At 37.8% G+C, this 15,906-nt stretch overlaps 1 protein-coding gene across 1 annotated transcript in view; it reads right to left on the reverse strand.

Annotated features, from left to right (window-relative positions):
* Positions 1–13,438, reverse strand: part of LOC149146140 (GDSL esterase/lipase At5g45910-like) — an 88,825-nt gene extending 75,387 nt beyond the window's left edge. The window contains exon 1 of the mRNA XM_089452678.1: positions 13,334–13,438. Within this exon, the coding sequence (XP_089308804.1) occupies positions 13,334–13,438 (105 nt within the window). The remainder of the gene's footprint in view (positions 1–13,333) is intronic.
* Between the last annotated feature and the right edge of the window lie 2,468 nt (positions 13,439–15,906).

Raw genomic sequence — 15,906 nt, forward strand, 5'->3', positions numbered from 1 at the left:
TTCCTTCAAGCGAGCATGCCAAGATGATTTTGGAAGCGCACTATAGTCGGGTTGTTGGGAATTTTGGGGTCGAGAAAATGGTGGCAGTACTGCAGGAGTATTTCTATTGGCCAAATCTTCGACATAATTTTAGGAAGTACATAAGATCCTGCATTTCCTGCACCATTTCCAAACCAACCATCAAGAAGCAAGGCCTATATACTCCACTGCCTACCCCTAGTTAACCTTGGAAATCCATCTCCATGGATTACATGTTGGGCCTTCCTTCTACTAAGCATGGCAACGACTGTGTTTTTGTGATTGTTGAAAAGTTCTCGGAGATGGCCATTATGGTGGCTTGCAAGAAGAATATCACAACAGAAGCCACTATTAAACTCTTCTTTGAACAAGTGTGGGTACACTTTGGGATTCCACAATCTATCATCTCAGATCGAGACAACAGGTTCCTTAGTGAATTTTGGTCCAGTCTCTAGTCAATGCTGGACACCAAGCTCACTATGTCCACAACTTTCCATCCCCAAACTGATGGCCAGACAAAGGTCGTCAATAGGATGATCGTACACATTCTGTGCATGTACAACTCAAAACATCAACGCACATGGGATGAGAACCTCCCCTATGTCTAGCACAACTATAACGAGGCTCTCCACAGCTCAACTGGCCACATCCCCTTTTAGGTGGGCTTGGGATTCCAGCCACTATGTCCCATTGATGTGGCCATGCCATGTGCAGCTACTCGGGAAAATAAGGCTCATGTCCAGTCCGAAACCGATAAGGAAAACAACTTCATTGAGCACATCCAACACATATGCCAGTGGGTACATGACATTCTGAAAGAAATCAAATGCCAAATACAAGCAGCGAGATGATCAACATCAGCTGCCACACAAGTTTCAGGTGGGCAAAAAAGTCTAGTTGCATTTGCAAAAGGAACGCCTTACCGAAGCCTATCGGAAACTCAGACCACTCTGATATGGTCCGTACACCATTACCAAGGTTGTGGGAGACAATGCATTTGAGCTCAACATTCCCCCATTCCTTGGCCCGCACCTAGTGTTCAATGTGGACCACCTTCGACCATACTTCCCACCATTGCTAGACACATTAGACATTATAGAACAACTCACACATATAGAGTTAAATCCAGATTGCATGGAACAGTCCACAACTGATCGGATCATGGGCATACAGAGTAAGAACGTGTGACAGCAAAGGACCAAACTATATTGATTTGTCAAAGCAGGCCAAATCCTTCACTAGGGCAAGTGGCTCACCAGGGACCAAGTTCAGCAGAAGTTTCCTCATCTCATGGAGGAACTCAATGCAATGGGGACCATTGCTTCCTAAGGGGGGGAGAATGATCTAGGTGGATATTGGTGTCCACCTTCCTATTCCACTTTGACCTCCACCATTTTTTCTTTCAATTTTTCAGTTTCCTTATTTGTAGCACAATTTACTATTTTTGGTAGTTTTTCAGGTCCTAAACTTCCGAAGCTATTTTGAGGCGTTAAACAACGTTTTTTGGGAAAAATGGGAGCAACATGAGGCCATGGACCTATGTTGATCATCCCAAAGTTGTATTCCTCGAATAGATATTTCTAACGAGGTATTGTGCTCGTCAAACAGAGATCGTATGCCAAAGTTACGATCCCGAGAACTTGATGTACCAATTTACCCAAAACGGGGCCCATAGTTTGGTGCTTCACCTCCTAGGGTTAGGTTATTGGATGTTTATGGTTTTCCATTGTTTCTCAACAATAAATATGCCTTCGAGCCTCATTGTAAGACAGTTCAGAGGCATGTAGCCGCCACATCTCTTCTCAGAGATAAGCTACCATCACCCGAGCTAGTTTATTTCCATTTCTGTTTGTAAGAGTATTTCAGTATTTTACATCAATGAAATGAAGTATTATTTGTGTTGCATCTCTATATTTATGGTCATATCTCCGGATTATGGTGTTCCTGTTTAGATCCGAATCATACATAGCCCTTGATGAACCTCCTTTTTCATTCAGGAACCCATGAGTGTCCCAACCTCTAGTGGGCAATGAACTACCCCACCTTATAAGGGGGTATCGATTGTTATACTTTACGTATAATGCTCACCTTACCTAGAACCCAAGCAATTAACCAAGGAAAATAATAAAAAGAAAAAAAATCATATGAAGGAGGGTGGAAAAATCAAGTCCGATGTAACACATGCACCACAATTTCTCCCTCCTACGAATTATTTACCCAAGTGCGGGCTTCCCTTTTATTAGCTACCCTTATACCATGGCATGTGATCCAGTTTTCCCCTTTCATTTTCTACTCCATTCCATCTTTATGCCACATGCCACCACCATTTGAAGTATGTACCACAGACATACCACCCCCTTTAGAGGTAGAAACCACCTAATAGGATGCCTGCTTAACCCTATTTAGAGTTGGGAGACATTAACACATGCCAAAGCCCACTATGGAAGGGCATGCCATTATGAAGTGCTCACTTGTTATCCATGGTTTATAAACTCTTTTACTTTATTTTTTTAATCACTTCGTGTGCTAGAAGGCACATGGATGCATTGGATCTTATGCAGGATTCTATATGGTTTCCATTTTGGTTTGGTCTCCCCCTATACATGGTCCTAACCCTAGAGGGATGCATTGGCACATGTAGGGTGTGTGTAGAGATCCATGGGCCTCCACAGCAGCAGACAACACTCCATGGATCCCCACAACCATTCATTGATTTCTCATAGTTCACTTATTGGATGAGGAAGATGCACCTTATCCATCATGCCCAATTGACCCAAGAGTTGTACCATACACTTGATAGATGATCCAGGACTTGCATGATGATGTGGCATCACCTACACCATCATCCTAGCTCTTGCAAGCAACCTCGAGGCATCTTCAATTTGTTTGGAGACGCATGAGGACACTCGTATGTCCCCACATGTCATTTGGAGCACCACAGGTTATTACAAGGGGCCAACCCCTTGTCCACTACTTTTTGGAGTTCAACTACACATTATGGCACATATGGAATCCATTACACCTCCTCCAAGGCCTAATGACATGCACTATTCATTATTCGACCTCTTGAGAGGCTTATTCTTTTGTTTATGAGCTAGTTTGGTGGTCTTGTCACCAAAAGTTAGTTATTTTTCATATTATTTTATTGTACAAGCTAATGTAGGCATAATTAGCTAAATAAAACTCATTAGAAGTGTATAAATAGAAGTTATGTGAATTAATTTTAGCATCATCACTTTGTTGGACTTGTATCTCTTTAGAGAACTTCATTATCCTTCTCTGTGGATGAAATTTTGGAGCATGAATGGATTTTGATGATTGGATCATTTTCTCTCGTCTTGGAGCTTTTGGTTTGGATTTTTTTTTTTATGGTTGGATATACTCTAATAAATGTAAGTGCAATTTTAATGATATTATTTTCTCTGTTTTTTTCACATACATTGTTCCTAGGATTTCGCTATTCTAGGGCTAATTTGTTGCATCTATTATTACGAAGTTGTGGAAATCTTGTTTCTAGATAGTGATGCTTCATATATGGGCCATGTTTGATGAGTGAATATTACTAGGGATATTTCATGGCTGAAATTTATATTGATAAGCCATCGATTTTGCAAAAACAAGTATAAATTGTTTGAAGTTTCTCTCCTTTGCCCTAGTGTCAAGTCAAACTGCCATTAAGGCCTCCTTGACCAAGAAAATAAAATCTGAATTCATAATCATTCTTGACTCCAATCTCCCCAAAGGATTAGGCACTAGTCTACCATAGGTGATCACCCTAAAACTTATTTTTCTTCACTTTCTCCTCTTATTTCTAAGTCTAGCCCCTTCGGTCACCTAGGGCATTGAATATATCACAATATAGCCATCCAAATACCTCGATTTTTGGTCAACTTCATTGGTATGTCCTCAAGAATCCCTCCAAATTTCATGAGATTATGACAGTGGGGTCTTGAGATATCGCAAGCCCTAGCTTGAAGACCAATTATTTCCCTTGGTTTCCCTTAGGCTAGAAACCTCACTAGGATACTTGCATTTCCTTAAATTGAAAATCCATTCCTTGATCCCTTTTCCCCTCCATAATTAGGTTAAGTATATCATTTGTTGCTAGATCCCCCCTCCTTGAAATAACCTCCAGTCCACCTGGTCCTTGTGGTCACATATTTGATCAAAGTCAAGTCTTAAAAAACCGATTTGGAAACCAAGTTCCAAAAGGATTTTATGGTTTAGGAAGCTCCTTCAGAGGTCACATTCCCAAAGCCCTGCCCTCAAATCCCTACTTCCCTATCTTATAAAATCGTGTACCATGCTTTAGAAGCAAGCAAGTCCCACTCTTAAGTCTCTCCTAAGAAAGGGTTATCGAGATCACTTCAAATCCATCTTAGTTGATCTATCCTTCATAAGCGATTCTTTATATATCGGGTCTCCTCCCATCGGTGAAATTTTGTAAAGAGTAGGAAGCTTTAGCTGTGGTGATAGTTGGATTTAGCTTCATTGTTACTCTTTACCTAGTAAGTGCCCCCTCTAGGACCCCCTACTATTTTGATTGGTAACAAAGCTCATTGAAATAGAAGTAAGTTAATAAGTGGACAAAACTCAACTTCTTTCTTGCAAGATTTTTACCCAAATCCACTAAGAATTTTTCTAGAAGTTATAGTTCCATCTAATCGATGAGAACTTCAACAAGAAAATCGACATCATTGGTTTCGAGCCACTTTAATTTATGATCCATATCATCGAAATTTTGAAAAAAAATAGTGTATCAAGATAAATTTTTGCCTTGCCAGAAAAATATAATATAATAAAAATAACCTCATTATAAAAGTTCACTTTGTCAACTTATTAACTCACTCCATCAAAATTTACTTAATTTTTTTTTTTGAAATAGTAATCATGAATGTAATTTCATTTGAAAATGACATGTCCATCGAAAATATTAAAAATTATAGGGACACCTTATTTAGCTAATCCACTAACCAAAAAACTAGCACTCATATATTAAATAATTTCTTAGATTTTCCAATTCTAATAGATAAAGAATATGAGAATACATTATACTATCAATGACTCAAATTTTTCTACATTTTACGGATGATCAAATCCGTAAGATAAAGGCATAAAGTCAAAGTAAGGCTATGTGATCGATATTGATGATTTAGTTAAGGTGTAAGATTTAGATAATGCCTTGAAAAATCCAAGCTAAATGTTGAGGTGTGCCATCCACTCAAAGATACAATTGGTGTACCATGATCTAATTTAGGTTTCAAAAACTCTAGAGTCATGTGGACCCTTTATGTATGTGTTTAGACAATTTGGGATGTTAATAATTACTCGAATGAGTTCATATAGATTAAAGGAGTTTGAGGTGAATTTGGGTCCTTTCACATTTAGAGCCTAATTGAATGCCCTCCTTGATCTAGGTGGATATTGGTGGCCACCTTCCTATCCCACTTTGACCCCCAACACTATTTCCTATTAGTTTCCTATTTTCAGCATAGTTTCCTATTTTTGGCAGTTTTTGAGGTCCTGAGTTTTTGGATTCATTCCGAGGACCTAAACCATATTTTTTGGGGAAATGGGAAAGCAAAATTCAAGGACTCTCCTTTGCAGTTGATTTTTTTTTGGTTTCAGCTAGTTGTGTTGTCATTGGGATGATTGTGTTGGAATTGCTGTCATTGTAGCATGGTTCCATCTATTTGTGTTGGAATTGGGATGACTGTGTTGGCATTGATGTCAACCTTATGAGGTCATGAATGTATGTCAACCTCATGATGATGTATATTGATGGAGCAGTTGGTGTTTTTCAGTATGTGTTTCCATTGATGTTAATCACATGATGATGACACACTTGATGGCACACTCATGATGATATTGTTACAGATGGATGATGCATATCTACATGTGATGGAGATGTTTGATGGCACACTAGTTGATTTGGAAACTAGGTATTCATTACGTATTCATGTCTATGCTTATGAGGATGACTTGTTGCAGTGTGATGGCTTTGTGTTTGATTATGGAGATGCGCTACAAAGTATTGCGAGTCTAACGGAGGTGTTGTGGCTTGTGGAAATGATTGTTGTAAAGTGGAGGACTTCTTAGCACTCTTGCCAACCTTATTTGTTGGACTTTTAGGTTAAATTGGAAAATGACACTTTGGAGATATGTTTGATCCACTTACAGATGTGTCAAAAGTTATTTCAGAGGTATGGGGGCTTGTACATGTGCTTAGAGAAGAGAATCAGTTTCAGGAAGTTTGGAGCCCAAAAGAGTTGGAAAACTTGGTTTTTGAGGGTATATGCTACTTTCCTTATAGCGTACATATGCATTTTTCCCTCACAAGAGTAGTGTATACATTCTGGGAATTAATTTCCCCGCATTCCTTGTGCTACTTAGGTTAATTCATGGTTTTTTTGGCTTTTTTTGTTTGGAGCTTTTTATGTAAAGGTCAAAGAGATTCTAGAAAGTGATTAACATTGAAAATATCGAAAGGAAAGTGGAGTTAGTAGCTTGATCAAGTCAATGAGCTAAATCTAGATCAAGTCAAGCATATGAATAGAGATTGTGGAGCTCAGTAGTTCTTTGTAATTATTGAGTTGAGCACCTCAATTCATCTATATATTGGAGGAAGCTCAATCATAATATGGTTGATCCTCTTGGTGTATGGAGTGAGTAAGAGATTGGAGGATTGTGTGCAAGCTGTGTGAGGGTTTTGTGATGCATATTTTCTAAAGCATGTTGTAGAGTATATTAAATTTGAATTTGGAGTAGAGATTGGTTGGAGAGATTTGTATGTTGCTGGAGTATATTTTGTAGATGATTCTCACATTTTTTTTCAGTAGATGCTATCGAATTTGGAACATATCCATTGTGTTGTATGTTTCTAATTGTAGTATGCATCAATTATATTTGTATGTGAGTGTTTGATATCATGATTGTTTGATAGTATTCAGTTTTATTGTGGCCACTATTTTTCTAGTGACGAGAGAACATATTTTTGGTTCTTACTTTTTTTATTGATATGATGATGCCTTACTGCTAGAGGTCGTATTGCAGAGATAAATATGTTTGAGGAGAAAGTCTTGGGATCCAATTTGAAAATAGATGAAAGGAGGTCCACATAGAGGAGAGGAGTAGTGACTTCATGGATTTGGAGTATTGATTATGAAGTTTCAGCGAAAGTAATAGTTTATCAATCCAATGGTAGTTGGATAGTCCAATCAGAGTTGGGCAAGGATCGATTGATCATGGTGGATTTTAGCAGATTATAGTCTGTCAATCCCTTGAGAACATAGTCTTCCAAGCTGATCAATAGAATCGAGTTTCCAGGCTGATCAGAGTAAACTGATTGTATATGACGTCGACTCTCCATGTTGATGGTAGTTAGAAAATCTATGTAAAAGACACATTTTTCTTAATAGAAGGTTCAGAGCAATGCAACAACAACAAGGGTGGTTGTTTTTGTGGTGAAGGGTTTTCCACCAAATATATTGTGTCTCTTGTGTGATGGCTTTTGTGGATGTCTTGATGTGTTGATTATAGTTTCTCATATGATTATCTTGTTTTAGCTTCTTATATGGTTTATGTTCATGAGATAATTTAATGTGTTGCTAGTGAATATATGTCTGATTCAGTAAAGTAATTGAAAGGAAAAATTTAGTAATAAGTCACACTACTGATTCACCCCACCATCCCTTCCCCCTCAGTAGTTATCAAAGGCTTCCAACATAGATTTTGTGCATGAATTTTGTATCATAGCCAAGAGAGTGCATTTGTGATGCATGATGACTCAGGGAAATGCAAGATGGTGGAATTTTCAAGAGGAAGTTCCACTCTACCTAACAAGATGCTCAATGCATAAATGAGGAAGTGATGATTCTAGAGTTATGGTGTGAGGAAGATAAATGTTTCTAGTGATTAGAATGAGTGAGGAGATATTTCCTTAGATTTTTCATGCATGGAAGTTAATTATTGGCTTCTAGAACAAGGGAATGATAAATATAAAGTAAAAACATTAGAGAAAACAAAAAATTCTTAAAACAACATGAAAGGAGATCCTAGTGTTAAAAAAATGTAGCAAGAAAGGCTCAATTTTAATTTAGCCTTAGTCAAATTGAGTAAAATCGAATTTCCACATCAGTAGGACAACATGGAGGTGATGAACTAGTCAAACATGGATCTTGTCACTCAGTTAGCTCAGTAAATTCGAGATAGAGGGCTTGGAGTTCATTTATTCATGCGTGGTTGCTAAAGTTAGGAATCAAGTTTAGTTATTTTCAGTTGTATTCAGTTAATTGACCTCTAAATATTGTGAGAGTTAGTTAAAGTTCGGTTGTGCAGTGAGATAGATGTATAACTCAAAGATATGTTAGTTAACTAATCAATCAACCCAACATAGTTAGTTCCTATAGGGAATTCGAGTTCCTCAGCTGAAGTGGAAATTACAAGGCAGTGTAACAAGAAGTTGTAAACTAATTTGAGTATACAACTATAACATGCAGTCAAATAATCAATCCTTGGGAATCGTGCAATAAATTTGAGGAAAATTTCTAAAAAATAGGGGTTGATTTCCTAAGGAATTGTGTAAGGAAAGAGGATTATAGGTGAGATGATATTTAGCTAAGTGTTGTCCAAATTTGTTCATTGAGTGGAGAGAATGATTATTCTTTTGTAGGTTGAGCTCAAAGATGGAGCTAGAAATTGTAATAGTTCTTTATTCAATTGATTAATGCAAAGAGGCTTGAGGGGTTTTTCCTAGTTGGGATCCCCTAGAAATCATTGTGTATTTGTGGTTTTTCTTATTGCATGTCTATGCATGTTGTTCTAAATTGTGAATTTCATTCCGTAGATCAGTAGAGTAGAATTGTGTCTCTTGATTTTAGATTAAATTTCTTGAGCAGTTGCAATTCTATAAAATTTATACATGGTATCAGAGAAGCAGAAATCACATTAGAACCATTATTTCAAACTTGTCTCTTACGAATTTCGAAGTAGCAGCTTCAGTGCAGAAATTTTTTCTTCAGGATCGAGATCATGTCTTTCAACAAACTCATATTGGAGTATTCCTTGGAGGGTAGCTCGAATTTCAAGCCTATAATGATTGAATGGAAGCAATGTTCAATGACAATGGTGTGCTAGAATATGTTAAAACTGACATTGCAAAACCCAAATAGTCAGATTCACAACAATTAGCCCAATGGAGGAAGGGTGTTGCAAAGACTAAGAGAATTCTTCTAGAGGGTGTGTGAGACCATGTGGTCTCAAATATCCATGACAAAGAGACACCATTTACTATGTGGAAGGAACTAAGTAAGCCTTTCAAGCATAGCGGTGACCATGTAAAATTTTCCCTGAAAGACAAAATTCAAAACATTAAGATGGAGAAGAATGATACCATTGTAGTATCTCTCAAGATTTACACAAGTTCAGGATAAGCTTGGAGGGCTTGGGGTGAATATTGTAGAAGATGACCCGATGATCCTATCTCTTCTAGACCTTCCAAAATCCTGGCATAACTACCGAGATTCTATGATGGAAGGGAAAAATTACCAAATTGAGAAAGGTTGTGGTTCGGTTTGGTTCAAGAAGAGTTTAGGAGAAATAATTGAGATGGAATATCATCCAAAGTTGAGGATGAAGATAAGATTACATTGGTTGGGAAGGGGAAGAAGGGAAAAGGGAAGAAAACCCAGAGAAAGTTTGAGTCTAGCCAAAATAGTGGCAAGAAGAAAGACATGAGAAAGATAAAATTCTTTCATTCCCATGAGTTTGGCCACTATGCAACAAAATTTCCACACAAAAATTCTACTAAGAAGCCTTCAGGAGGAGAAACAGGTGATTCACTAGCTTCATAATTCAAATTAGACTTCACCCTAATAGCATGCATGGCCAACACGATTATGGGGAGTGTCTAGTACCTTTATTCTGTTGCCTCATTCCATATGATAGGGTGCAAGGTGTTTTTCAGTATCTTGGAGGAGAAGGATCCCCAAATGCATACTACAGGAATTGGTACTGTCACCTTTGAGAGGGAGAAAGCCTCTCCTCTTCGCCTCTAAGATGTTATGTTTATACAAGGGTTGAAGAATAACTTGATCTATGTAGCAGTGTTGGAGGATCGTGGCTATGATATTATTTTTAGTAAATGGAAATCCTTTCTGAGACACATAGCTATCAGGGAAGTGAAGAAGATATGGGTTTGAGTGAAGAACGTATACAAACTCAAGGTGGGAGATTGCATTACATTGAGAATGAAGGTGGAAAAAGTGCAGAGTTGAGATGTTAAAGAACTCTGGAATAGAAGATTGGGTCATTTACATGATGGTAACATAAATATCATGTATAAAATTATCACTCATCTCCCTAAAGGCTCCCTTGACCAGCAAGATGTCTACACGGGTTGCACATTAGGGAAATATGTTAAATCCACTTTCAATGGCCGAGATAGCAGATCAGGTGCAATCTTGGAGCGAGTCCACTCTATTGTTTGTGGACCATTTTCTACAGCCTTTACAACAAAACATAAGTACTATGTTATTTTTACTGATGATTTCTCTAGGAAATGTTGGATCTTCTTCATGCAGAAGAAGGATGAAGTTTTCTCAAATTTGTTGAGTTCAAGGCATTAGTTGAGGAGGAGAATGGGAAGAACGCGAAAGATCTTAGGAGAGAAAATGGAGGTGAATTTGTTTCACATTCCTTCAAGTATTTATGTTTGAAATAAGGTATTTGAAGAGATATGACAACACCTCATGACCCACGGAAAAATAGGGTAGTTGAGAGGAAGAACAAGAGAATAGTGGGAGAAGCAAGGGCCATGTTGCATGATCAGGGGTTGCAATTACATTAATGGGCGAAAACATGCAACAACTGATCCAAACTTAAAGAGGAACGCAAAAACTTATAGATAAAATCATAAACACAAATATGTAGTAGAAAAGCACTTCATTTCATTAATAGAAAAATATTGAACTATGCTTACAAACAAAATGTAAATAAGATAGCTCATGTGATGGTAGCTTATATCTGAGAAGAGATGTGGTGGATACATGCCTCTGAATTGTGTTACAATGAGGCTCAAGGGTCTATTTATTATTGGAAAACATGAGAAACCCTAAACAACCAAAACGATAACCCTAGGAGATGTAACACCAAGAGTTTGTGGGCCCCGTTGGGGTTAGTGTTGGGTCCAGGAATTTCACTTAAGCAAACTCCTCAACACTTAATTGTCAACCCGGGGGATTCATAAACTTAGAGACGAAGCATAAGCAACGCCAGAGATGGTATGAATATTTCTAATGTCAATATCTACTTTCTTTAAAGGAAAGATTGCAGAATCAAACTAAAGAAAGAAAAAGGCAACTTGAACAATCAAAATAATCTAGACTAAAACAAGGAAGAATGCATTTGCAAAATAGATTTAAAAATAAAGGAGAAATCATTCTAGCTAACTATTGATTAACTACTGAATGTGTGTTTTTCTTTAGCAAAGACACTTTAGTAGTCTCAACAGATGGGCCCTTCAAGAAACTAGCTCGTACACCAGATCAGAGCTTCTTACATTTAGTATTTAATTCTTGAAATAAGAGCTTAACTACTGCAAATGTGTTGAAATCAAATTGCACACATAAAAATGAATGTTTCTGACTTTAACAAAGTGCAGAAATAAATAAACAATAGTTATAATTTATCCTTTCATGAAGCATTAATGAAAGCAAGAAAACTGTTGGAAGTAAACTAAAAGGCTTGCTACATCACACTAACGTGCACTGGTGTAGGTTCATTTCTCCTGATTGGACCAGGCGGGAAAACCAAATCAAATAGAACTGCAGAAAGTGAATAGCACACCAACATGCACTGGTGTAGGTTTATTTCTCTTGCTTGGACTAGGTGGGGAAAACCAAATCAAACAAAACTGCAGGAAATGAATAGCACACCAACATGCACTAGTGCAGGTTTATTTCTCCTACTTTAACCAAGCGAGGAAACCAATCCAAAATTAGATGCAGGAAAATAAATTCGAACTACTTCACACTGCGGATCCGGTTTCACTCAAACATGAATTCATGTGTTGTACATTAAATCACACTTAGCAATATAAACATAAAATACAAGAACATAAAATAGGGTAAACATGCTGGGTTGGTTGGGCCCTAGCCAACCAGTGTGTTTCCCTTTTAAATAGAAACGCTGCTCAACACTTTATCAATTCATCAAATTTCAAACAAAAATACAATTCATGAAAACATAAGGCGGAGCTCCCTTCTTATTAATTCATAGAGGCAAATACATGCGTGATTACATAGTCCAGCCCAGATTTGGGGGATAAGAAAAGAATACAAGACTGTTACCGCCTTCCTGGTTATATCTCTATTCTGTACAAACTTATCAAGAACTATCTTGTCCTATTTACATTCCTCGTTATATAGATCCTTGGCCCAAGGCCAAAAGGATCGTTTAATCGATTACATAACGGATATGCAGAATTTAGCTTTCAGCCTTCAAAATTAGGTAGTTTAACAAAAATGGCTGTAGGCAATGTCCAGTTGTTCGTTCTTCATAAATCCGATCTCAGCTACTTTTGGATTGCCTTGTCATCGTGGCTAGAGCTCGGCTGCCTTTAGATCTAACCTACTGTCTTGGCTGAAGCGATGCAAAAAAAGGCGGTGATGAAGGAGGTCTGAATCTGTTGCAAAGATTCGTTGTGCTAGCATCGATGCGAGATCCGATCCTGCACTAAGATCAGTGGTCACGATAAGTACTTGACTATAAAACAACATTGGAGATATCGATAAGTTACAAGACTGATTATAAGCAAGAAATCACGTAATAAATAATTAATTAATGTTAAGTTAAGTTAAAAATATGAAATATAAAGTTCATGCAAAATATGTCATCATTCTTGGACTAGTGCAAGATGAGGGTGTATAAGAGAGGTAAAACAACAGTAAATGGTCATGATTTAGGAAGGGAAAAATGGTCAAAAAGGGAGAAAATTAGGGGGCTAACATCCTCCCATCCCTAAACTGTTGTGTGTACTCACACAACTATTTACCTCTGCAGAAAACTTCAAGACTTTAAGCACTCCAGCTCAATCCTACTCTAGCATACTGTTATCACCCTACAAAGTTTCAGACTTCTTCTTTTTGGTGCTCTTTAACTTCTTAGTCACCTTTTTAAGTCACCTGAAACATTACGCAGCTCGGTACTTCCAGACTTTAACTTCCCTTTTCTTCTTCTGGATTTCTACCATCAATTCTCCTCTGCTCTGTTCTTTGTCCTCCTGTGCTTTGGCTACAAGCTGCTCTAAACTCTATACTTGAAGTTCTAACTCAACTACCCGAGAAGTGGGAGTTACCAATTCCTTCTCTTTTTCTGTTTCGTCAGGAGCTGAATCTTTCTCAGGGACCTCCATATCCACCATGGTTACATCAGGAAACTCTTCTCCCTCTGGTCCCTTTTCTTCCGGTTCTTCTGATTCTTCCTCTCCTGCCTCTCCTTCTCCTGCTTCTTCTTTAGATTCCGCCTTTTCTTCTTCTTCTTCTTCTACTTCATCTTCTGTAGGGTCTGCCTCTTCTTTTTCTGGTTCCACCCTTTCTTCTTCGGATTTTGCTTCTTCTTATTCTATGGATTCTTCGTTGTCTGGTTCTTCTCCCTCTGTCTCTTCTTCTTTCTCTGGTTCTTCTTCTCGCACTAGTGCTTCTTCCTGTACTGGTGTAAGAGGGGATTCCATGCCCTGTGGGGACTGTGGTTCTTTGCCTTCATTAGAGACTCTACTCTTTTTCCGAGGCTTCTTGATAAAATCGACCAATAGAGCATCGTCGTTGACTTCTACAAACTTGGCTGTGTCTGCAAGGACTGACAGGTTGTCATTTTCGGGGGTCGAAGTGGTCTCTTCAGCTTGTTCTCTAGCCGTCCTCTCATTTAAAGGTGAGGCTGTCTCTGCTTATTCATATCGCTTTCTTTTTGCACTGGAGAAAGAAAAAATAGTTGCAGCAAAAATTAAGTGTTACTTGAGTAAAAATATCCATGCTAATTACCCCAACTGCATAGAGGTTGGTTCTGTTGAACCTACGTTTACTTGGTGGTAGCTAGCATATCTAAAGATCAAGAAACATTTTCTTTTTATTAGAGATTTTTGATCTTCCTTCCAGCAAGCTGGATTTCAGGTTGATCCTTTTGCAATCATGTCAGCGAACTGATTTTCATAATTACAGGAAAATATTTTTTCTTTACTTTTTTCTTATTTTATATATATATATATATATATATATATATATATATATATATATATATATTTGAGAAGAAAGGGAATTCATGTTTTCAAAAGGTTGGTATTACCATTCACCACTACCATCCCAAATTGTTGTTGGCCTTGTTGTGTAAAATCCTTCCTGGTAGGTGGCTGAAAATACTTCTTTAGCCTGTGTCCACTTACCAAGAATACTGAATTTTTTCCATCAATGGTTTTAACTTCTACTGTTCCATTCTCAAATACTCGGATCACTTCATAAGGTCCCATCCAATGTGTATGGAATTTCCCTTTAAAGATTTTAAATCTAGAATCATAAAGGAGCACCCAATCACCTGGTTGGAACTGCTTTTTCTAAATAGACTTGTCATGCCATCTTTTACGTTGCTACTGAATTAGTATGTTCTACTAAACAACATCCCTACAAAATTCATCTAACTCATTTAATTGGAGAAGACACTATTGTTGTGCCTGAGAGAGATCTAGTCCTAACTGAACTGCAGTTCTGAAAGTTTTGATCTAGAATTCAATTGGTAACAAAACTTGTTTTCCATATACCAGGTCGTATGGTGTATGTCCCGTGCTATTTCTCCAAGTGGTTCTGTATGCCCACAAAGCCTCTATAATCGTTCAGCCTAGTCCTTCCGATGCATATTGACTGTCTTTGTAAGAATGGACTCGATCACTTTGTTTGTAGATTCCACTTGGCCATTTTCTCGCGGGTGATTTGGCGTAGATTTCCTGTGCCGGATCTTATATTGCTCCATCATACCCTATACCAGATTAGAAATAAATTGCGGACCATTATCAGAAACAATTTCTCTAGGCACACCAAATCTAGTAAAGGTTTCAGTAAAAATAAAATCAACAACTTCTTTTTCTGTAGCAAAAGAAACAACTTTAGATTCTACCCATTTTGTAACAAAATCTATACAAACCAAGATATGCTTTTTACTTAATGATGTTGGATTTATTGGTCCTATAAAATCAATAGCCCATTTTTGAAATGGATTAATCATAACTTGAGGGCATAAAGGTATTTCATTGGTTTGATTAGGCTAGCCCATTCGCTGACAACTATCACAATGCTTGACATACTGTTTGGCATCCTTAAACAAGGAGGGCCAAAAGTAACCAGCACACAATACCTTTATGTAGATTTTCTTCTAGATCCATCGCATTCAATTTCATTTTAGATCGACGTTTCACACTCCCATGCTGTCTACTAGGGCCCCCTCACAGCAACACTCACACCTCACTACTCACAACCTAGCCCCCTCCACGCAGCAGCAAAATATTCCTACGCACGCCCATATTACCACGCAGCCCCAAATATCACTTCATAACACCCCCCACATGAACTTAACCATACCCCAGCCCACGCAATCCCAACTGCTGTTAGGCACGCTCCAAACCACGTCTATAGTCCAACCTGCGCTGTCCCAACCTGTGAAAACAGCAACACAACAAAACTATAATAGTGAACCTATGTCAAAAAAAGATAAGCTGGTCATAAATTTATCCAACCTTCAACTAAATGAACACATCATAAACTTATTAAAAAAAGGATTAAATTTTTCCATCACACCATGCAGGATCCGATTGAAAACATTCTATGCAATATTGAATATGGCATAATG

Source organism: Pinus tabuliformis, chromosome X, assembly GCF_031772625.1.
Source record: "Pinus tabuliformis cultivar Carrire ecotype Pingquan chromosome X, CPIR1, whole genome shotgun sequence".
In the NCBI taxonomy this organism is placed as follows: domain Eukaryota; kingdom Viridiplantae; phylum Streptophyta; class Pinopsida; order Pinales; family Pinaceae; genus Pinus; species Pinus tabuliformis.